Source organism: Pogona vitticeps, chromosome 2, assembly GCF_051106095.1.
Source record: "Pogona vitticeps strain Pit_001003342236 chromosome 2, PviZW2.1, whole genome shotgun sequence".
NCBI lineage: Eukaryota > Metazoa > Chordata > Lepidosauria > Squamata > Agamidae > Pogona > Pogona vitticeps.
Window position 1 is genome coordinate 240,971,143 of NC_135784.1, and position 25,421 is coordinate 240,996,563.

The 25,421-nt window shown below is 42.4% G+C and overlaps 1 protein-coding gene across 13 annotated transcripts in view; it reads right to left on the reverse strand.

The window, feature by feature from the left end:
• The window catches only part of AGTPBP1 (ATP/GTP binding carboxypeptidase 1), a 73,344-nt gene extending 51,172 nt beyond the window's left edge, over positions 1-22,172 (reverse strand). For 8 of the 13 annotated variants that reach the window (XR_012084355.2, XM_072992301.2, XM_078386152.1 and 5 more), the window contains exons 1-2: positions 21,479-21,618; positions 6,518-6,616 (exon numbers count right to left, since the gene is read on the reverse strand). Coding sequence is in view for 11 of the 13 variants with exons in the window: in XM_072992301.2 (XP_072848402.1) it covers positions 6,518-6,549 (32 nt within the window). In the remaining 2 variants the exon portion in view is untranslated. Of the gene's footprint in view, positions 1-6,517; positions 6,617-21,095; positions 21,114-21,478; positions 21,619-22,028 lie in introns of those variants that run through there. The other 5 variants (XM_078386154.1, XM_078386151.1, XM_072992295.2 and 2 more) reach the window with 5 other exon arrangements.
• Positions 22,173-25,421: the final 3,249 nt, after the last annotated feature.

A 25,421-nucleotide genomic window follows, 5' to 3' on the forward strand; every position in this document is an offset into this window, starting at 1 on the left:
AACATAGCCTAGGATGGGTGAAATGTGTCATTTTTTAATTGAAATCTGATTTTGTTTAAATCAACCATTTTAAATCTACCATTCACTTCATGGAAAACATATAAAATCAAAACGTTTTCTACATGCACATGCTTAATAAACAGGTGGAGAGGAAGAGAGATAAGTGGTGGAGGCGGAAAGAGGGAGAAAGAGATGTCTCTACCCAGCACTGCATGTTCTGCAAGTGATATTTCCTCTTGGTCCTTGATTCTTCATGAAAAAAACTCAACCCCTACTTCAGAATAAGTGTCAAATGCAGAGTGTACAGAACTAACTGTAGTCTGACTCGATAGTATATATATATCTGGTCATGAATCATATCTGTGTGTTCTCATCCATCTGATTTACTGGAGACCCACTGCCTCTGCTTATAAGAATGCTTGTAAGAATAAGGAACAGAATCGTTGTCGTTTAGTCATGTCCGACTCTTCATGACCCCATGGACCAGAGCACGCCAGGCCCTCCTATCTTCCACTGTCTCCCGGAGTTGTGTCAAATTATTCTGGTAACTTCGGTGACACTGTCCAACCATCTTGCTCTCTGTCGGCCCCTTCTCCTCTTGCCTTCACACTTTCCCAACATCAGCGTCTTTTCCAGGGAGTCTTCTCCTCTCATGAGATGGCCAAAGTACTGGAGCCTCAGCTTCAGGATCTGTCCTTCCAGTGAGCACTCAGGGTTGATTTCCTTTAGAACTGATAGGTTTGTTCTCCTTGCGGTCCAGGGGACTCTCAAGAGCCTCCTCCAGCACCACAATTCAAAGGCATCAATTCTTCAGCGGTCAGCCTTCTTTATGGTCCAGGTCTCACTCCCATACATCACTACAGGGAAAACCATAGCTTTGACTATACGGACTTTTGTTGGCAAGGTGATGTCTCTGCTTTTTAGGATGCTGTCAAGGTTTGTCATCGCTTTCCTCCCAAGAAGCAGGCGTCTTTTAACTTCGTGGCTGCTTTCTCCATCTGTAGTGATCATGGAGCCCAAGAAAGTAAAATCTGTCACTGACTCCATATCTTCCCCTTCTATTTGCCAGGAGGTGATGGGACCAGTGGCCATGATCTTAGGTTTTTTGTTTTTTTTTTGATGTTGAGCTTCAGACTGTTTTTTTGCACTCTCCTCTTTCACCCTCATTACAAGGTTACTTAATTCCTCCTCACTTTCTGCCATCAGAATGGTATCATCTGCATATCGGAGGTTGTTGATATTTCTTCCAGCAATCTTAATTCCATCTTGGGATTCCTCCAGTCCAGCCTTTCGCATGATGTATTCTGCATATAAGTTGAATAAGCAGGGGGACAATATACAGCCTTGTCGTACTCCTTTCCCAATTTTGAACCAATCAGTTATTCCATATCCAGTTCTAACTGTTGCTTCCTGTCCCACATATAGGTTTCTCAGGAGACAGATAAGGTGGTGAGGCACTCCCATTTCTTTAAGGACTTGCCATATTTTGCTGTGGACCACACAGTCAAAGGCTTTTGCATAGTCAATGAAGCAGAAGTAGATGTTTTTCTGGAACTCTTTGGCTTTCTTTATAATCCAGCGCATGTTAGCAATGTGGTCTCTAGTTCCTCTGCCCCTTCGGAATCCAGCTTGTACTTCTGGGAGTTCTCAGTCCACATACTGCTGAAGCCTACCATGGAGGATTTTGAGCATAACCTTGCTAGCATGTGAAATGAGTGCAATTGTACGGTAGTTGGAGCATTCTTTGGCACTGCCCTTCTTTGGGATTGGGATGTAGACTGATCTTTTCCAGTCCTCTGGCCACTGTTGAGTTTTCCAAACTTGCTGGCATATTGAATGTAGCACCTTAACAGCATCATCTTTTAAGATGATGGAATGCCATCACCTCCACTGGCCTTGTTGTTAGCCATACTTTCTAAGGCCCACTTGACTTCGCTCTCCAGGATATCTGGCTCAAGGTCAGCAACCACATTATCTGGGTTGTCTGGGATATGCAAATCTTTCTGGTATAAGGAACAGAATAACTGCCCTCAATTGGGGTGTGGCAACTGTTTCAGCAATATGTTTGCAAGGAATAGTAAGCAAACTTTATGGCAGCTTTTTCTCCCCACTGGCCTCATCTGGAGACATCAGAGACATCTTCTCATGTGATTTTTCCTTTTTCTGGGAACGACTTTGAAATTCAGCCAAGAATGTGGGCATGTGTGCCAAGTACAGAGGAGAAAGTGCCTGCACTCCAGCCGAGGTTTGCCTATCTTAGCTGAACAGTATCTGATCATTCCCCGTTCTTCTGAGAAAAAAGTTATACCTAACCAGATATTCCTATCAGCTATCTCCTGCAACAGCTTCCCTCCAACTGTCTACCCAAAGCACACCATCAGTAGCTGAATGGCTGGCAGGAGCAAGATAGCTAGCTAGTCCATTACCTATTCCACACAGACTACCCTTCCTTTCAAGCAGAACTGGATCCTGTCCAGTCACAGGCTCGGCCCCTTCCACTGAAGAAGAGCTACTTATCCAGTCACCATTCAGTGTTTCTTTCTAGGAGGCAGAAAGCTAACTGATCAAGGGGACAGGGTTACCAAATATGGAAAGCCATGAGTTAAATGAAGCATATCAGGCAAAAACAAAAGAGAAATAAAGAAGACGAAAATGTTGTCTTAAAGACTAAATGCTATATTTTAATATGAGCTTTCATGGACAGGTCCACTTCCTCAGATGTGTTAGATGAAGCTCAGTCGTAAGGCACATCCTACCCTGCCTGCCCTGAATGAACAGGATTACTGGCAGGGACACTCACAGATCCATTTCTGTCATTGGAGCCAACTATTACCTCTGCAGTACAGAGTGTTTTCTAGCTGGTTAGCTTGGTGTACCTACAATTCTTTTCTCTAACCTGGCCTCAGTAATCACAATCAATGCAATTTTACTAGTTGTATCTCACCTTGAGATCTATCCATATAGTACATGTTTGAAATACTTCAGTAAATAAATGGAATAATCCACGTTCTGGTAAATCTAGTCTTCCAGATTAGACTACTCCAATTTATTATATGTGATTTAACATTAAAGACAGTTCTGAAACTACATTTATCTGACACAAGTTACATGACCGTTAATAGAACTAGACATCAGGATCTCATTAAGTCTGGGCTTTTGCCAGTTGTAGTGTTTTCAAGATTCAGTTTAATGTGCTGGTTTTGTACTTCAGACAAGGATACATAAATGATAGCTGCTAGTACACTATTTTATTCAACAGAGGACTTTCCTTAGGTGTTCATACCACCTGGGATGTAACAGGTGGATACAGTGAAACTGGTCTACTTGGTAGTGACACTCTATCCATGGAATGTTTACTGAAGAGACCCATCTTGTGCCTACCTTGATATATGGCTTTCTAATCCTCTGAACATTGCTTTCTATTTGTTTATCTGCTGGAATTTTCATGGCTTTTCATGTAACACAAATTATTTTAAGTCAGTTTCCTGGAACTAAGTAAAGTATAGGGTATAAACACTATAAGTAAACAGAAACTACAAATCGTAACAGAAATGTAACAGCCTCATTATTCCTGCAGAGAAACTGCCAAACAACTTGCAGTCCAGACCACCTGAATGTTAGCACACACTCAAGAAGTCAAGACTCAGTAAAGGACTCTCAAGGTTCTGAAGCTTACATATTATCGCCTTTCCAAGACAGCAACATACCACAGTTTATGTAACTTTGGTGGCAAAACAGTATGTGCAATTCGCACAATTTTTGTTGTTTACAGTCCAGTAAGAAGTCATACGCACATATCTAAGCATGCTTATCATACCTATATAAACACTTCTCTGAGAACGACATTCGCATTCTTCAGTGTGCTAATTATTCTGAAACAGAGGCAGAACCTATTCTTGAAGAAAGCCTATGGATATATGACACAGTTCTACAATACATTAACAATAGATTGCACCTGTAAATGTTCATCTACAAATGTCAACATATGTGAAACTTTTAAAAATATCAGAGGTAAAAAATTATTCTCTAATCTGAAAATGTTTCATGAACACTAACAGATGCTCTGTGTTAGCATTCTGGATGTGTTTGGTGAAACTATCTATGTAAGAAGTAAGAATATTCTGAAGGAATGGTTTTGGAAAATATTGCTCTAAGCATTAAGACCATCAAGATGACTTAAAAGGGTTTAGAAATTGATATTCCTTTCAAGCCCTATACTTAAAATAAATTGTTATGGAGATCCTGGCAGTTACTCTCAAGGGTGATGTGGTAATAAATTGGGCACTTGAAAGTATAAATAAATGTTACAACAGTGAATGGGAAAATCAAACTGAGAAGAAATTTCCCCTCACTGTTATTCTTCTTCCACAGGTTTTTCAACTCACCGGGAAATGCTTCCTACTTGCCAATGATGAGTGGAACTGTCAAGACCCGGCCATTTTCCAAGGGGTCTAAACATCCTAACTGTGATACAGAACCGATTACCTCGTCTCATAACTGAGTTACTTCCTCTATTACTACCTTTGCCCAAGAAGCAAACTAAACATAACCTATATCTTAATCATTTTTATACAGTGATCTAATTCTAGAGTCTCTCCCATACACAATTGCATCCTGTTAAGTTACCAGGGCAACCATTTCATGTCATAAGGCTACAGTTCCTTTAAATCTACAACCAGAAATTCACCATCTTAGACAGTTCTACTGTGTTCAGTAAAATAAATCTGGTACAAATGGATGCAGCAATTATATATTCAGGAAATAAATTACTTTAATATACTAAACCAAGAACTGTTTTATACATTACAAAATTCCAACATGCACAGCATTTTAAATCTTTCTGACATATTCCTTTTCTATAGGAATAGAGAGCTAAGATTATTTGCAAGTCCCAGTATGCATTCAACAGTAATACAAGCATAACAATCAAGTACCACTGATCTTTTCCCAGAAGTAAATTCATGCTCTTCATTTAATTGTACATAATCAAATTAGGAGTGACAGAGTGATTCAGTGGATTACAGCCTAGGACTCAGGAAACCTGGTTCAAATCCCCACATGATCATGGACATGTACTGGGGAGAAGCACCAGTAAAACCACTCTTTAAATATCTTTTATACTTTTAAAACTCTATTAGGATTGCTGTAAAATGGATACAACTTGACAGCACATAACATTAAAAATGAATTAAAAGGGTGATGTATTGGAAAGAGCAAGCACAGTCTTTGAATCCAACCGAATGTATTCAGCAAAAACATGTATATTTTTTCAGACTTTGTGAAACACTTGCTCTAGTTATTTGTACAATCCACAGCAGATTCCTTTCTGAAATATGTTTGCCAATTTAAACCACAGTATCTTATATTTCCATTTTTCTAGTACTTAAACAAGTTTGCTGAAAGCGGCGCTTTGCCGCGGGGGGTGCAGGGAGGTGGCAGGCCTGCCCCTGCCAACCCCCGGCAAAGCGCTGCTTTCAGAGGCTTCCTGGTGCATTTCCACTGCCTGTTTACCTGCTGGGCATGCCTGGGGAAGCTTCTAAGACCCAGCGCCAATCAGCTGTGAGGCGGGGAGGGGCTGGAGCAGAGAGGAGCACAAAATGCCTGCCGGCTATGAGCTGCTTGGTGCTCTTTTTCCTGCTGTTTTGAGGCTACCAAGGCAGTGTGAGGAGCTGGGCTCAGTCTACAGGTAAGTGATTTATTTTTTAAAAATGTTGTTTTGGATTTTTTTCCCCATAGGAACACATTAATTAAATTTCAATGCATTCCTATGGGAAACCTTGCCTCATAAGATGACATTTTTGCTGGACGGCATTAACCGTGGAACGGATTAATTTCGTCTTGCGAGGCACCACTGTACATATTTTACTTTCATACACTCTAAAGTAATATATACACAAACAGTTTTTAAATGGGATGGACATTTAATCCATGGTACATAAATTCATAAGAATTATCCTTTCCTCCTAGAACGGAAGTTCATATTTTGTATTTTCTCCTTCACACTCAGCAACATGAGAGAACTCCACCGTAGTAAGGAACCAAAACTGCTTCAACAAGGAAGCAAGCTAATGTTAAGTTTTTTTCTGGAAACTTACATTGTAACAGTACATTGACATTTATTTCAGCTGACTACTATCAGTTTCCTTGCCAGCTTCAGCTGTTAAAACAAAGGACAAGAAGGTTTCATACTAAAAGACAAAAAAAAATACATGATGGAATTTAAAGAAAAGCTGCTTCATCAAACCCTAAACCTAAAAGAAGGAGGCAGTGCATCTCTAAAATTTGCATGGAAGTAGATCTATCAAGAAGCACAATTGCAGTCTTCAGGTTTTTTCAGATCCATCAATTAGTCAGGTCCAAATTTCAATCTGCAGTCACCACTCTCACTTTATGTTTTATACCAAAGACAAACTAACATTCTCTTCTGTGACATTCACTTGCCATTTCATGCTCACTTTACAAGTGAGCGTCAAAGGAATAAACTTCCAATTTCTACTTCCACCCACTCTTCATTTACCTTTTTTCTGATGCCATTTTTACTTTATTCATCCTGGAAAGATTTTTCCTTCATATCAACCACAAAGGATTAGTTCCTCATATCAACATTTTGGATGATCTGGGGAAAAAATGAGAACAAATGGAGAGTGAGAGTAATATTTGGCATGTGAAACTGATCTAGCAACCGCCTCACCTTCAGAATTAGTTAAATACCTGTTTATGTGAAATCACTGAAATCGAATACTTTTGTGATTTGATATCCTCCATCTGCTTTACTCTTTTTTCTTTCGGTATGTTGTTATTAAACAAATTTTTAAAGATTTTTAAAAAAGATTTAGTAAGAGAATCAGATCAGCACTTGAGAAAAGCTATGTCATCTGCAAAGAGCAAGGCAGGTAATTCCTTGGAATTATATCTTGGCTGGTTGGGAATAGAAAACAGAGGCGGAGGTTTCCGGTCCGGCTCTTTTCTTGGAGACCATGGCTTCCTTGGACATCTCTCAAGATGTCAACGGCCCCACCCACGTGGGTGGCCATACCTTAGACCTGGTGTTCTCCTCCAAGTGGAGAGAGTGTGATCTGATGGTGACTGACCTTGTCTCAGTCCCCTTGTCATGGTCGGATCATCGCCTTAATAAATGTAACCTGTCAGTGGCTCTCCCTCCCTGCAGGGAGCAAGGACCTATTTTAATGTTCCGCCCTCAAAAGCTACTGGATCCTATAGGATTCCTGGATTCCATGAGAGGGATTCTGGCTGACTTGCCTAGTGCTCCTGTTAAGGCTTGGTTGATGGCTGGCTTGCTGCCGCCACCAGGGCTATTGACATAATCATTCCTAAACGTAATCTCAGTTGCAGAGCTCATCCAGCGCCCTGGTTTAAACAGCAGCTGCGAGCTATGAAGCAGAACAAAAGAAGGCTTGAGTGCAATTGGAGACGGAACCCGACAGAATATTATCGGAAAGCTATCAGGATCACGACTAACCATTACCTTACTAAGGTGAGGGCTGCTAGCTGAGTTCACTTCACTGTCTAGATAAGCGAAGCTTCAAATCAGCATGCGGAACTTTTCCATATAGTCCGTGATACATCCAGAATTGGTCTAAGTGATAGGCCTCCTACCAGTATCTCACCTGACCAATTTGCGGCATTTAAAAAAATCTAAAGTGGAGGCCATCTGCAGGGAGCTCTCTCCTTTTTTGAATGTAGTGGATTGAGCAGAGATGTCCAATGCTCCGCCTTGCCCGATGTGTTTCAGCCTGTGACACCGGATATGGTGGACAAGGTGCTTGACCGCTGTAGTGCCACCACCTCCTCACTTGACCCTTGCCCAATCTGGCTAATCAAAGCAGCTAGGCCTATAACAACCGAATGGGCCACTGCAATAATTAATGGGTCTCTCCAGAACGGCATTCATTGTTGTAGGAAAAAAGGAGATGTAGAGCTGGGTGTCATCAGCATACTGATGACACGAAGCCCCAACCCTAATGGGCTTAATGAGTGTCCATTAGGAAGAAACCATTAGGAAGAAACCAAATTTGGCAGCGGATGAAAAGCAACTATAGGCCTGTTGCCAATGTTTCTTTCCTTAGTAAAGTGGTAGAGAGGGTAGTGGCTGACCAGCTTCAGGCCTTTCTGGATGAAACCAACACCCTGGATCCATTTCAGTCTGGCTTCAGGCCACGCCACAGTATGGAAACGGCATTGGTCTCCCTGTTTGATGACCTCCTGAGGGAGGCCAACAGGGGCAAAATGTTTCTGTTGGTCCTTTTCAATATCTCAGCCGCCTTCGATATCGTCGACCAGTTTCCTCCTGGGGAGGATCTCTGAGCTGAGAATCGGTGGTCTGGCGTTAGCCTGGCTCCGATTCTTATTGGAGGACTGTCCCCAGAGAGTACAGCTTGGGGACAATATATATACTCCGTGGAATCTCAATTGTTGGGTTCAACAGGGCTTGATTATCTCCCCAATGCTGTTTAAAATTTACATGAGGCCACTGGGTCCAGTCATCGGGGGGGGGGGGTTGTGTCATCAGTATGCTGATGACACCCAGCTCTACAACTCCTTTTTTCCTACAACAGTGGATGCCGTTCCATCCTTTCAGCACTGTCTGGATGCCGTACTGGGATGGATACAGGTGAATGGTCTGAGGTTGAACCCACACAAAACGGAGGTCCTGAGGGTGAGTGACCCAGATATTGGTGGTTTTCGGAAACTCCCTCTCTTTTTGGGGGGGTGACCCTCATCGCGAAGACTGAGGTTTGCAGCTTGGGGGTACATCTTGATCCGGCGCTTACCATGGAAACTCAGGTTGCATCAATGGTCCACACCACCTACTTCTAACTTTGGCAGATTGCCCAGCTGCATCGCTATCTTGATGTCGGGCCCTCACCACTCTGGTCCATGCACTTGTACTCTCGAGACTAGACTACTGTAATGCACTCTACGTGGGGCTACATTTGAGATTGATGCGGAAGCTTCAAATGGTGCAAAATGCGGCAACCAGACTTCTTACTGGGGTGAGAAAACATCAACATATCTCCCCTACTCTGGCGGCCTTCCACATTAATTTCAAAGTATTAATGATGACATATAAAGCCATAAATGGTTTAGGATCTCAATATCTGGCAGAATGCGTTCTCCCACCTAGATTTACCCATATCACTCACTCTAGCCAGGAGGGGCGGCTGAGGGGCCTAATGCCGAGAGAGGAGAAAGAACAAGAAAGTGGGCCTTCTCGGCAGTGGCCCCTCAGCTTACGGAACAATCTTCCCCCAGAAATTTGTCTGGCTCCCTCACTGGGCGTTTTTAAGTGCCAACTGGGCATTTTTAAGAGCCTGGCTCTTCAGACAGTCCTTCCCTTCTGTTGATACCTAACTTATTTCACCATCCTCTAGTGCAGTGGTTCTTAACCTTGGGTTATTCAGGTGTTTTTGAACTGCAACTCCCAGAAACCCAGCCAGCACAGCTGGTGGTGAAGGCTTCTGGGAGTTGAAGTCCAAAAACACCTGAGTAACCCAAGGTTAAGCACCACTGCTCTAGTGTATTAATATTGTTGTTTTATTTTATTTTAATATTGTTGTTAGCCACCCAGAGTAGACTTCGGTCTAAATGGGCGGGATATAAATTAATTATATAAATAAAATCATGATATATCTGTGGGCAGTAGGGCTAAGAAACAGTTATAATGGATCTACTGGTTAAGCAGAAGGTAGAACGCCTTCATAAGACATGCAGTTTAGCGACAAAAGATGTCAGAGAACGGTAAATGAAGAATATTGCCGGGATATGCAAAATGGTGAATATTGAGATACTACTAATGGCAAAATGAAAGGTTTGGTATATGACAGATTATTTGCCAGGTAAGCCCAATGACTGTGGAGACTTGGGGGGGGGGGGCAAGGAAAACAAATAAACCCAGAGAAACAATTCTGTTTGGAAAACCTGGCCAGAACTTTATTAGATACATCTGCCAATAGCCCTTGATGGAGTGATCTGTCCTCCATGGAGGACAGACCCCGCATCAACTTCCCTGATTACAGTTGACGATGACTGCAGTAACAGGATTGTTACTAGCCCCACCTGTCACTACAAGGGGTGCAACAGTTTCCGAGTTGGGCATATACATAGCTTCACTGATTCCCACTCCCTTGAAGGGGATACTCTGGGGAGGGTCCTACCTCCATGGGGCCTTCCTCAACCACCTGAATCCACCGTCATGCTTCAAAAACAGTCCAAAGAAAGGGATGGCAAATAGAAACTGTATACAACTTAACCTCTTTTTCACTCATAGAGCAAAAAATGGGTGGGTGTGAGTAAGCTTCAAGGAGAATCACTGGCAGCCATGTTATTCTGCTTGGAGCTGAGCTGCAGCTGCTTTTGTACATTACCTGAGGAACAGATTGAAAACTCCATCTTTCTGATCCGCTAGGCCCACCTGATTGTTTCTAACATGGGAAAATAGCCCACACTTATGCAGAGAAGGCTGGGGGGGGAAATGGATCAAGATGGCAGCTGCCATGCCACCATCACCCCCAGCCTCATGGAGTTGCCACCAACAAACACAGTCTCCAGATAAGTCTAGACTGATGTTTTTAGAATACAAAATGGTACCTCTAAACAAACCTGTTAACTGTGTACAAAAATCCACAGGATGATATTTACCGGTATTTTCTACCCAAGATTTTCCAAGATTTGTTTCTCACAGAGAATCTCATAGCTAACAAATCCTTTCAGAAAAATTTCTTTGGAGAAATGCCACATGAAAAACCTCTGACCAGTCCTCACAAGACCTGCCTCACATTACTGTAACAAAATCAAAACAAAGTATGAACAGTTATATAATGAAGTCTGGAATTTCTCATCTTATCTTAAAAATGATGGATAGCATCGTCAAAATCCTTGTCAAATTCGTCTTCTAGCTGTCTTCAGTTAAACTGTTATGGAGGGGAAACATTTTGCAGAAGACTAGATTTTCCATCTTTGTGGGCAGTCTGTGGTTTTTGTTTTAGCTAACAGATGTCAATGTGAGCTCAAAATCTATACTAAGTAAACACATGAGGATTTATTTTTGCAAGAAAAGCACATTTTGCTTTTATAATTATAACTGTATTTTTTATCCAACAAATTATTTTACTTATAGTCTATAAATATATTTACTTATAATATATAAATATTTTCTAGAAAGTCATTATTCTGAAAATGATTTTATAACAATTTCAGCCAGAATGTTATTGGGATCTTCCTGTGGAGTAAGTGAAACTGCAGTAAGATATAATATACTGTACCATTATATCTTCACTGAGACTATTACCATGATCTTCATAACAAACTAAGCATCTTCCTGTCAAGAGTGCTGTTCCTCAATAATTTGAATGGGAAACATCGCACACAACCCCACCCCCAACTTCAAATCTTAGGGATGAAGATGTCATCATCCATCTTTTACTCTTCAGTCTCTGGAAAAAATTAATCTGCATTCAATTTCAATTATTATCATACGTCTTCCATTATGACAGTAAAACTAGAATATATAAATAAGGGCATAATCCACAAAAATATTTGTTTGTATAGTTGCAACATAAAATGTATTTGAACAATGACCGGGCTGCTTCAGTCTCTGACATCTCAGGTTAAAATAATCCAATTAGGATACTCCTTTGAGGCTCATTGCCAATCAATCAACAAACTTGACTTGTTTAATTCGTACTCTGTCGCAATACAGCACTGGTTCATGTTACAAGTATTCTGCTGATAAACAACCTATGGGCTATGCCGTGCAGGGACACCCAAGACGGACAGGTCATAGTGGAAAGTTCTGACTAAACGTGATCCACCTGCAGCAGGAACGGGCAAGCCACTCCAGTATCTTTGCCAAGAAAACCCCATGAAAAGAAACAAATAGGCTAAAAGATATGACGCTGAAAGATGAGCCCCTCAGGTCGGAAGGCATCCAACATGCTACTGAGGAAGAGCAGAGGACAAGGACAAGTAGCTCCAGAGCTAAAGAAGTGGTTGGGCCAAAGCCGAAAGGATGCTCAGCTGCAGACCCACCTGGAAGTGAAAGGAAAGTCCGATGTTTCAAAGAAAAATACTGCATAGGAACCTGGAATGTAAGATCTATGAACCTTGGGAAGCTGGATGTGGTCAAACAGGAGATGGCAAGAATAAACATTGACATCCTGGGCGTCAGTGAACTAAAATGGACAGGAATGGGTGAATTCAATTCAAATGATTATCATATCTACTATTGTGGGCAAGAATCCCATAGAAGAAATGGAGTGGCCCTCATAGTCAACAAAAGAGTGGGAAAAGCTGTAATGGGATACAATCTCAAAAATGATAGAATGATTTCAATACGAATCCAAGGCAGACCTTTCAACATCACAGTAATCCATGTTTAGGCACCAACCACCAATGCTGAAGAGGCTGAAACTGACCAATTCTATGAAGACTTACAACACCTTCTAGAACCAACATCAAAAAATATGTTCTTCTCATTATAGGGGACTGGAATGCTAAAATAGGGAGTCAAGAGATAAAAGGAACAACAGATACGTTTGGCCTTGGAGTTCAAAACGAAGCAGGGCAAAGGCTAATAGAGTTTTGTCAAGAGAACAAGCTGGTCATCACAAACACTCTTTTCCAACAACACAAGAGGCGATTCTACACAGGACATCACCAGATGGGCAATACCAAAATCAGATTGATTGTGTTCTCTGCAGCGAAAGATGGAGAAGCTCTATACAGTCAGCAAAAACAAGACCTGGAGCTGATTGTGGCTCTGATCATCAGCTTCTTATAACAAAACTCAAGCTTAAAATGAAGAAAGTAGGAAAAACCACTGGGCTAGTCAGATATAATCTAAACCAAATCCCTTATGAATACACAGTGGAAGTGAAAAACAGATTTAAGGAACTAGATTTGGTGCACAGAGTGCCTGAAGAACTATGGATGGAGGCTTGTTACATTGTACAGGAGGCAGCAACAAAAACCATCCCAAAGAAAAGGAAATAGAAGAAAGCAAAGTGGCTGTCCAACAAGGCCTTGCAAATAGCAGAGAAGGGAAACAAAATGCAAGGGAGATAGGGAAAGTTAGAGAAAATTGAATGCTGACTTCCAAAGAACAGCAAAGAGAGACAAGAGGGTCTTCTCAAACGAACGGTGCAAAGAAATAGAGGAAAATAACAAAAAAGGAAAAACCAGAGATCTGTTCAGGAAAATTAGAGATATTAGAGGAACATTTTGTGCAAAGATGGACATGATAAAGGACAAAAATGGGAGAGACCTAACAGAAGGAGAAGACATCAAGAAGAGGTGGCAAGAATACACAGAGAAATTATACCAGAAAGACCTTGAGTCAGACATCCTGGAGAATGAAGTCAAGTGGGCCTTAGAAAGCATGGCTAACAACAAGGCCAGTGGAGATGATGGCATTCCAGCTGAACTATTTAAAGTCTTAAAAGATGACGCTGTTAAGGTGCTACACTCAATATGCCAGTAAGTTTGGAAAACTCAGCAGTGGCCAGAGTATTGGAAAAGATCATAATCCCAAAGAAGGACAGTGCCAAAGAATGCTCCAACTACCGTACAGTTGCACTCATTTCACACGCTAGCAAAGTTATGCTAAAAATCCTACAAGGGAGGCTTCAGCGGTATGTGGACTGAGAACTCCCAGAAGTACAAACTGGATTTCGAGGGGGCAGAGGAACTAAAGACCAAATTGCTAACATGCGGTAGATTATGGAGAATGCCAGAGAGTTCCAGAAAAACATCTACTTCAACTTCATTGATTATGGGAGCTCTCTCCTTTTTTGAATACAGTAGATCGAGCAGAGATGTCCAGCACTCCGCCTTGCCCAGTGAGACTTGATCTCTTTCAGCCTGTGATACCAGATATGGTGGACAAAGCGCTTGACTGCTGTTGTGCCACAATCTCCTCTCTTGACCCTTGCCCGGCCTATCAAAGTAGTCAGACCTACAACAACCAAAAGGGTCACAGCAATAATTAATGGGTCTCTCCAGGAGGGCAAGGTTCCCCTTGCCCTCAAGGAGACACTCATTAGGAAGAAACCAAGTTTTGTGGCGGACGATACTGGCAATTATACGCCCGTCACCAATGTTTCTTTCCTTAGCAAGGTGGTAGAGGGGGTGGTGACTGATCAGTTTAAGGCTCTTTTGGATGAAACAAGTGCCCTGGATCCATTCCAGTTGGGCTTCAGGCCACGCCACGGTACGGAAATGGCACTGGTCGCCCTGTTGGATGATCTGCTGAGGGAGACTGACAGGGGCAAGATGTCTTTGTTGGTCCTCCTCGATATCTCTGCCGCCTTCGATACCATTGACCACAGTATCCTCCTGGGGAGGCTATCCGAGTTGGGAATTAATGGTCTGGCGCAGCCTGGCTCCGATCCTTCTTGGAGGACCATCCCCAGAGAGTACAGCTTGGGGAGAATGTCTCGGCCCCATGGTGCCTCAATTGTGGGGTTCCACAGGGGTCAATTATCTCCCCAATGCTGTTTAATATCTACATATGGCCGCTGGGTGGGTCATTAGGGGGTGTGGGGCTTCGTGCCACCAGTATGCTGATGACACCCAGCTCTACATCTCCTTTTCTCCAAGTACAGTGGATGCCGTTCCGTCCCTTCAGCGCTGCTTGGACGCTGTACTGCAATGAATGCAGGAGAATGGGCTGAGGCTGAATCCGGACCTGAGGAGGTCCTGAGGGTGGGTGGCCCCTGCATTGGTGGTTTGGGAAACTCCTTCTCTTTTGGGGGAGTGACTCTCACCACAAAGAGTGAGGTTCGCAGCTGGGGAATCCATCTGGATCTGGCGCTCATCATGGAAACCCAGGTGGCATCAGTGGTCTGCTCCGCCTATTTCCATTTGTGGTGGATTGCCCAGCTGTGTCCCTATCTTGATGTTGGGGCGCTCACCACTTTGGTCCATGTGCTTTTAATCTTGATATTAGACTCCTGCAATGCACTCTATATGGGCCCACTGAGATTGATGTGGAAGCTTCAAATGGTTCAAAATTGGGAAAGGAGTACGGCAAGGCTGTATATTGTCCCCTGGCTTATTTAACTTATATGTAGAATACATCATGTGAAAGGCACGACTGGATGAATCCCAAGACAGAATTAGGATCGGCAGAAGAAATATCAACAACCTCTTATATGCAGATGATACCACTCTGATGGCAGAAAGTGAGGAGGAATTAAAGAATCTCATAATGACGGTGAAATATCATGGCCACTGGTCCCATTACCTCCTAGCAAATAGATGGGGAAGATATGGAAGCAGTGACAGATTTTACTTTCTTGGGCTCCATGATCACTGCAGATGGAGACAGCAGCCCCGAAATTAAAAGACACCTGCTTCTTGGGAGGAAAGGGGTAAAAACTTCAACAGCATCTTAAAAAGCAGAGAAATCACCTTGCCAACAAAAGTCCGTATAGTCAAAGCTATGGTTTTTCCTGTAGTGATGTATGGAAGTAAGAGCTGGACCATAAAGAAGGCTGACTGTCGAAGAATTAATGCTTTGGAATTGTGGTGCTGGAGGAGTCTCTTGAGAGTCCCCTGGACTATAAGGAGAACAAACCTATCCATTCTTAAGGAAATCAACCCTGAGTGCTCATTGGAAGGACAGATGCTGAAGCTGAGGCTCCAATACTATGGCCATCTCATGAGAAGAGAAGACTCCCTGGAAAAGACTCTGATGTTGGGAAAGTGAAGGTAAGAGGAGAAGGGGACGACAGAGGACGAGATGGTTGGACAGTGTCATAGAAACTACCAACCAAACTCCAGGAAGCAGTGAAAGACAGGACGGCCAAGTGTGCTCTGGTCCATGGGGTCACAAAGAGTCAAACACAACTTAATGACTAAACAACAACAAAGATTGCAATACAGTTTCAAGAACACAAGCAAGCAAAGATGTTTTTATGAGTACTGCGGGCATGAAAATATTAGGTGTTTAGTTTTCTGAATTAAAAAGCTTACATTAATACTTTTACAATATATGTTCATGTTGCATGCACAACATTCTCTTCAGTGTTGAAGGGATTGTCACTCTCAAATTGGCCTTCTCAGCCACTCTAGATGCTGTTCCAAGTCTTCCATACAGAGCACCTTACCATAGTCTCTTGAGACTGAAGGATGCCTAATCTGCATGCACAACTCTATACCGTGGCGCCTCGCAAGACAATGTTAATTCTTTCCGTGAAAAATCGCTGTTAACCAAAAACATCGTCTTGCGAAACACGTTTTCCCATTGAAATGCATTGAAAACCTGATAATCCTTTCCAATGGGAACGGATTGTCATCGTAAAGCGAAAATTCCCATAGGAAACACTGTTAAGCGAAACGCGGTTCCCAAGCGAAGACAGCCGTCTAATGAAACAGAGACCATTAAAAGACTCGTATAGTGAAGCAAGACCAAGCTGTCAAAAACATCATAAAGCGAAAAACAGGGACCTAAAATTTAATCGTCTTGCGAGGCAAGGTCCCTAACATCGTAAAGTGAAAATCACCCATAGGAAACATCATTAAACGAAGTGCAAGATCGCTCCGAAAACCTCATCGTAAAGCGAATTCGTCGTTAAACGAAGCAATCGTCTAGCGAGGCACCACTGTACTGCCTAACAACCTAGAGTCATAAGAACTAGTTGTTTTAAAGTCATAAATGTAAAGCTTCTTGCAAAATAAAGACAGATTACTCCATCACAACCAGCATTCCATAGTGATGCAGGTTTGAGGAGATCAGTCTTCATTTGACACAGAACAGAGGCCTTTAGAGACACTGCATCTCTTTGCAAATCAGGAGATTCCAGGGTCACTACTGGCTGTTTGGCTTGGTCTCCCTCTTCCCATTATGATTAATTGTAGTCCTTACCAAGAACTTACATCTTGAAAGCAACCACACTGATGGTAAAGATGCTAAAACAATTACTGTAACCTTATTCTTCTCCCTAGCCAGACTAATTCAGAGTATTTTAAAAATGTGTTCTCCCATACAAACCCTAAAATTTTCATACGAAGCCCTTCCTGAAGTGCCTGCCCCATGGGTGTGGCATTTATTTAAAATAACATAATCAAACAAAGTAATGTGGAATCTTTAAGACAAAACAAATTTATTTCTGTGTGAGTGTGATGTTTCTGAAAAAGTGGGTTGTACACTATGAAAACTTAGACTGAAATACTTTCTTTTTTCAGTCACAAAAGTGCCACAATACTTTTGGTTTTGTCATTTTTGGTTTCTTCAGTAAGGCAGAGGAACTACTCTGTGAAATCCTTAGTTATAAGTATATATAAGATACTTTTTTGTTTCTTTGTTTGCCTATGCATGCACACACAGTGCAACTAGTTAGTGGGAGAAATCAGAGGTCTGGCACATTTCCCACATCCAAATCCACTCCTCTGCCCCAACACAAGTGTCTCAAGTGCCAGAAAATCTGCAACTTGGATGAGGCAGAGAAACAGGTGGATACGTGAACAGTTTGTACAGGCTTCCCTAGTAGATACATACAGGTTGTTGTGTAGAAAAACAGTCTGTACTGCTTTATGGGAATTCTCTACACGCAGCTGCCTCTGTTGAAAAAAACATGATGTGTATTTCACTGATAAGGTCTCCTTTTAAAATGTTTTGGCACCATCTTGAATAATTTAAATGCTGTGATTCTATTAATGTGGTATAAAATAAATCATCACTGGAGCCCCTTAGGACATGAGATGGAGTCCCTTAGGACACAAGAGAGTTATAGTTCAAATTAAAAAAATCATATAGGGTCAAACTGCCCACCCACACTGGTTTACTGGAGAGCTGGTAGTGATGAAATGAGTGAGATGGAATGATAATAGCAGAAAACTCAGATTGAATCTAACTATCCATTGGAAGGCCTATTCCATGGCAGTCATTCTTCTTTGCCATGACTGCATCTGCACAGAGTCATCTGGCAGAGCTCTTTTGAATTGTCAAGGACTTATTAAATGCTAGCCCGCAGGAAGGGAATGCAGACCACTCTGAAGCTCACTGCGAAAAATGTGCACAACACTTTGCAGGCAAAAACACTCAGATCTGCTCTGACTTGGATTCTGTAGTTAATACAGGCCCTGTGGATGTTAACTATGGTCTCTGCTTGTTCTGTGTTAAGGGAGAAGTTTCAGTTTTTGCACCCTGATGATGTGAATGGGATACTTGGGAGAGGTGAACACTACATGTCTGCCGGACTCTTGCCTTTCCTGGCTCATAAAAGCTGCCAGAGGGGGCTGTCCAAGTGGGTACAAGGTGTGGCAAATGCCTCCTTAGAGCAGAGTTGGATCCTAGCATGCTTAAATCAGGCAGTAGTAAAACCAATGTTGAAAAAACCCTCCTTGGATATCACAGTATAGGATAATTACCAGCCAGTGTCTAATGTTCCATTCATGGGCAAGTAGGCTTCTCAGCTCCAGGATGAGATAGATTACCTAGATACATTTCAATCTGGCTGAAGGCCTGGTTATGGGACAGACTACTTTTGTTGCCTTGGTGGATGACCTATGCTGGGAACTGGACAGGGGGAGTGTGTCCCTGTTGGACCACTCAGCGGCTTTCGATACCATCGATTCTGATACCCTTCTTGGCCGTCTCTCTGGGACAGGACTTGGAAGCACTGTTTTACAGTGGCTCTGGTCCTTCTGGAGGGGAGAATTCAGAAGGTGGTGCTGGGGGACTCCTTTCTGACACCCTGGCCACTGGCTTGAGTTGTCTCAGGGATCTGTTTTGTCCCCTATGCTATTTAACATTTACATGAAACTGATGGGAGAAGTTTCTAGACTCGAGTTTGGGGGTTTGGTGTCACCAGTATGCGGATGACACCCAACTCTATATCTCCTTGCCATCTAAATCTGAGGCAGCTGTTTCAGTTCTAGATTAGTGTCTGGAATCAGTAAAGGACTGGATGAAAGCAAATAAACTGAAACTTAATCCAGACAAGACAGAGGCGCTCCTGGTCTGCTGAAAAGGAAGATCAAGAAATAGGGACGCAGCCTGTGCTGGATAGGGTTACACTCCCTGTGAAAACAGAGGTGTGCAGCTTGGGGTGCCCCTGGATTTGTCTCTGAGCCTGGATGTCCAATTTTCAGCAGTGCCAGGACTGCCCTTACACTGTTAAAACTAGTGCACTAGATGTGTCTGTTCCTTGAGAGGGCTGATTTGGCCATGGTGACACATGCCTTGGTTACATCTCGGCTGGATTACTGTAACTAATCTATGTTTAGAAAGTGTTTGGAAACTTCAGTGGGTCAAAAAAGGTATGGCTAGATTGTTTACATCACTCTCCTGTTACAGTAGCTCCACTGGCTGCCCATTCATTTCCCAGCACAATTCAAACTGCTGGTTTTTAAAGGTTAACTTTTGAAGCCCTAAACGGCTTGGGTCCAAGCTATCATATCTCCCTTTATGAGTCAACCCAAGTATTAAGATAATCAGTAAAGACCTTTCTCTCAGTCCCACCACCCTTATAGCACGTGTGATAAAAGAGGATCTTCTCTGTCACTGTTCCCAGATTCTGGAACTCCCTCCCATGGGAGACTAGGCTAGCCACATCTTTGCTATCCTCCCAGAAGCAGATGAAGACCTTTCTCTCCAGGCAGGCTTTCATTTAGATATGTGGTTGACTAAGGGGATTTTTTTAAGTGATTATTTTATTCTGTTGTTTTACTTGTGTTTTTAATATTGCTCTTATTCTGAGTTTTAATATATCAGTTTAATGCTTTTTAAATTTTGTAATTTATTTTTTAGCTTTTAACTTTGTTTATTTTAATACTGTAAGGCACCTTGGATCTTTAAGGAGACAGGCAAGATACAGTATATTTGTAAATAAATAAGTAAATCTACCATTTTTAACACATCTGTATTCCATGAAGATGATGCACAAAATGAGCCTATTCACTACAGAAAACCACTCCCTATATCCCTGCAACTCCTGGATAAAACATTATGCATCAGAAACCTACTTTAGTTCCAACATCTATAAAAAACTATAAACTCATCTGATAAAATATGAGTCAAGCTGAATCTGAACCAAGGCATTATGTTTAGACAGCAGACATCTAGATACCTATGGGAAGCACATAAAGAGGACATGACTACAAAAGCACTCTTCTGCTCACACTCTAATACAGAAGCACATATACTGTCTCTGGTAAAGCAGGAGAGATGCATCTATTGTGACTAGTATCCATTAATAATTCCATTCTCCATGAATTTATCTAATATTCCTTTAAAACCACTGAAGCTGTGGCAGCAAATTCCACTGTACTTATGCAGCTTGTGAATAAATAATTCTTTTTATCTGTCCTAAATCTCTTACTGTTCAGTTTCACTGGCTGACTCTTCTAGTGTTACTAGAGAGGGAGCAAAGCTTCTGCTTATCCACATCTGATGTGCTATGTATAAGTTGATACATTTCTGTCAAGCCTCCTATTTCTCACCTTTTTCCCCCTAAGGTAAACACAGCTGCACTCATTGTAAGCCTTTTCTCATGGCACAGCTGTGGCAGCCTCTTGATCATTTTGGCTGCCTTTTCTGCACCTCCCATCTCTACATCACCCTTTTTCAGTTTTGGTGATCAGAACTGTACACAAACCAAGGATTTGTGGAAGGCTAGTATGACACCAGCAGTTTCAATTCCCTTTTTAATTACACCAGCAAGAAACTTCTTCTTTTGTTTTAACAGCACCCACTCCATAAGTTCACATTTTCACCCAAGACAGCCCTCCCAACCCCAGAGTCCTTTGACTGGGTTACCCACTGACGACTGTACACATGAAACGAATACTGCCCTAATATGCATCACTTTGCACTTGCTTATGATCAAGCTCATTTGTCCTTTAAACAGCCATCCCCTCAGCATAAAGCCATCCGCTTAGAGCAGTGGTGTCTAACTGTGGCCCTCCAGATGTTCTTGGCCTTCAATTCCCAGAAATCCTGGCCAGCAGAGGTGGTGGTGAAGGCTTCTGGGAATAGAAATCCAAGAACATCTGGAGGGCCACAGTTCGACACCACTGGCTTAGAGGATTTTTCTTTTTTTTGTTTGTTTTTTTGCAACCTCCTTGGCTCTAACCTCTGTAATTGAAGATGATCAGCCAACCTGCCCGCCTCGCTATTCACCTCAACTCCAAGTCATCTGCGAACAAATTAAACATCCTCGTCTCAGTAGCGAAGGAGTTTGGAAACATGAAATAAAAGGTGCAAGGGCCCTATGGAAAGGGAAGCTTTGGGGAGCACCAACCAACCAGGAGTGAGATTATCTGTCCTGGCGAGACCACCTCCCCTCTCAAACAAACCCCCCCTCCGCACACCGAGGGTCTGCAGAACCCAACCCCAAACTCTCCCCTCATTTATCTCTGTCGCCTCCGAGGAGCCGTGCCGAACTCTGCCGACAGGCCGGGACCTCTTAAAGGGGAGGCCAGCTTGCCTCGCTTTCCACCCCAGGCGGCCAGTCACCTTCTCTGGTGGAGGGCGGCGGTCTTCCTTAAGGTCTGGCCTTCGGGCACCCTCAGCGCCAAAACCGCCCTCGGCGCAGTCGCGCCCAGTGAGGTCCGGCCGCACCGGTGGAAAAAAGATGGAGGGCAGAACCTTCCGGGCCGGCCCAAGAACGAGGCAGGTGCCAGCCGGCGGGGCCCAGCCCGGCAAGCACAGCCGCCGCCGAACGCCGCTCCTGCGGAGAGGCGGCACCAACCCGGGGCTGTCGCTACACAAGCTGAGGAGGAGGAGGACGCAGCAGGAACCTGTCCGCATCCTGGAGACGTCACTGCGCTCCCCTCGCCCCCGCCCTCCACGCGCGTGCACCCAACTCGCACAAGCCGTAGGCGCGCGCGCGCTTGTGCGTTCCTTCCCCAGGGCTGGCGGTTAAACGCTCTTCCCCTTGAATGGCAGGTCGCGGCTCTTCCCCCCTCCCGCGCTCTCCCCCATTCCTGAGGAAAGGAGGTGCTGCTTCCCCTCAGCCCATAATAGCCGTCGTTTACTGTCGACCCCCCCCCCCGGTTTTACACACCTGTAGTTGGCGCTCCCTGGGACTTGACTTGGGGACTCCACATGCTGCTCGAAAGTGAACGCAAAATAATAGGGTGACAAGGTTATTTCCCTCCCTTCCTCCCCCCATTAGATGTCCCCATTAGGGCGGCCATAATATTCTGTTACGGCCAAAGCAACGCAGCTCGTGGCACCGTAAAAGCGAACAACTTTTATTAGTGCAAGGATAGGCGATACCTTTCTAGGCCCCAAATTTTCAAAAAATAACTCATACAATATGCCATCTTTCATGGCTAAATCCTAAGGCTCCATATTGTACGATTTTTTATTTTTTTATTAGCGGCCTAGAAAGGTATCGCCTGTTATTGCATTTGTGTTTTGTAATGCTACACGGCTCCCCCTTTTTTTATTTCAAGTTTTATTAGGCATCAGCTTTCGTAGCCTGTAGCCCCCACCCCACCGCTACGCCTTCCCCTTCAGGGGCATACAGTAAGATCTTTCGCATTTCCGTTGCATGTGATGTGCCACTCCTGACTCTATGTGTATATAACTGGCAGCCTGCAACTGAAGCAAACGGATTATCTTAGGCCAATAACACTTGTTAGCCTTTCAAGCGCCGCAAGACAGCTTTTTTTGCTGCAGTTTAAGGACAACATTCCGTTAGATCAAGATAAATCCAAAATTATCCTGGCTAGATGTCAAAGCTTCAGGATTGCTGCACCAGTTTCAGAAATGTTGGTAGTAGTCTTGCTGGCATTCACCTATATACTGTACAGAAATTAAAAATATTGCAGGGTAGTTATGTCTTTTATGGATGCAAGCACAATGTAAGTATTTTTTGCTACCTATGGGAGGGATCAATATAAAGAATTTTGTGTATGTATTTTGAAGCCTCAAATATACAAACTAGCTGGTTCAGAAATAGATATTACCAAACAGGATTTTTACAATTTTTGTATGGAGTAGTTGATACAGTGTTTCAAACTGCTGATTTATTACCCTCTCATGTTTGCCCTATCTGAAAACTAGTACTGTACTGTACTTTCCTAAATATACATACCCATTTGTTTCTCCGTCACATATATATTGAATTTTTAGAGGTTTATATTCAATTCAAGGTTAGGTTTCCTAAGGTTCTGAGGCTCCGAAGATATCTCCTTCAATCTGGGGAAGCCTTTGCAAGGAGCTTTTTATATCCTAAAATTGCCACCACATACTGTATATATGTTTGCCTAAGGTTCTTGGGAGTTTCAAACAAGATCAGAAAAATTAGACCTCGCCATCCCTATTCTGATTTATAGTTGAATGGGGAATACTGTACATGCAAACATGTTTAATTTCAACACTAAAATTGGTATGTTACTAAAGGAAAGGGGTACAGCAAAGACATAGTGGTTCAGCTTGCACCCAGCTATGCATCTTTTTAATGTAATAATTGAACCCCGACCTGGTTCTTTATATGTTAACAAAGCATGTAGCGTATACGTACAGTATAAGTAAAAAAATTATAGTGTTGTCCTCTTCCCTGGTAATTTCGCACTCAGATATGAGCCACTGGTGACAATAGCGTGTAAATATTCAAGCTATATATCTTACAAAGGAAATTGGATGTTCGACAACTCCCTTGTATAGAATGCATCTTTAAAAATGTATTTTAAGAGTTGTAACTTAATTTAAGAAAAGATCATTAGAGGCAGTTTGCTGCACCATTATTCTCAGTTCTCCAAGCAGAGTTTTTAGGCATGCAGCACTTATCCCTGCTTGTTTTTCTTTGGTATGATGTCACTAGAGTCTTACTGCCAGTTTTGTAATTAATAATATTAACAAGAAGAAGAAATTAAAGGATATGGAAATTAGATTGTATCATTTTCTTCAACATACTAATTTCAGCAATTGGAGTAATTCTAAAATCTTTAGTTACCATTTTAAAACAATTGCTAATACCTGCTAATTTGTGTCCTAAATTGAATTATCAGTTATGCCATCTCAACAGCTAATTCTAAGCTCATTAATTTTTAGCTTTGACTTCTGTGTCTGCTCCAATGCATCAACAATGCTGAGAAATAAGAAGTGCAATGTAATGATTACTTCATGAGAGTGCAGTGATGTTATTGTGCAGCAGAGCCAATCAACATTATACAAGCCAATTCTAAAAATGGGAGAAACTCAAATAATTTATATATAACTCAAATAATATATACTGTATAAACTCAAATAATATATATAGTATATAACTTTGAATCTGGACTTCAGATAAGCAGCAGATTTGGTACAGGTGTAGCAGACAGTCTGTTCTTGCTCTGTGCCACATTTGGGGAAGTTTGAACAGAGGTGTTTCAAGTTACGATCCTGCTAGACTGGGTGTGCACACAACTCCACCTCCCTCTGTGCAGCTCTCTTCCTTCTCCATGCAGCAATTGTGTGAAGTTCCGGACACGATGGAACCCAGCACGCAAGGGGGCAGAACCACACATGCAGGGGTGAAGCTGCCAGAGAGAGAGGGTCAAAGCGGGGCTGAAAATTAGAGGGTACATTGGTTACAATTTTTTAAAGAGTAAAATTATTCCTCCGCCTGCAGAAACAAGCAACTTTAAACATCCCCAAATTTGAATCAGTTCAAATAAATGGAGAATACCTACCTTGCTTGTCTTGAAAGAGAATGGTTGGCTCCACATACTTTTTTAAAATATTAAAATAATACAGGTTGCAGGGTCAGCTGTAGCTTCCTTTATTGAGACAATACTGTATATCTTATGTTAGGTCTTCATACTGCTCCCCACCACCATTTTTCCCAGCAATATTGTCTTTTCTGGTCAGTTCTGTATTTTAATTATACATGCATGGTAGGATAGCCTCAGTTGACTCATTTTTGCTTTAGTGAGTGCTCAGGCTTTTTTTTTTTTGTATATATATATTTTATTTTTTAGCATCGGGGGTGACAAGGGAAAGGGGGAGTTGGGATTTATGAGGAAGAGGGTAGACAATTACATTCTAATATCCAATCTATATCTATTGCCATGTCAAATTTTGAGTCATTCTATTTACTCTTTTCTGCCTTGTATATACAGTTCTCATTTCCATATATATTTTTCAGCTACTGCCTGTTGATTTAGTCCATTTGTTGAATAAGTGCTCAGGCTTGACTTGATTAAGCACCCCATTTCTGCCTTTCTGGTAGGCTGCGGTATCTGTAAGGTTCTCCGCTAACACCACATTTCAAATTAGTTGATTTTTGTCCCTGCCTTTCTTCACTTTCTTTCACATAGTATGATTGATTTTGACCTTGGTTTTTAGTGATAATCTTTACTAACTCCCAACACACTTTTTTTATTTCAAAAGTGTAGGGGACACCTTTAGGACATATGCACACAATATGTTTGCAGAATTTTTTGTCAGATATAGCATTTCATCCTCA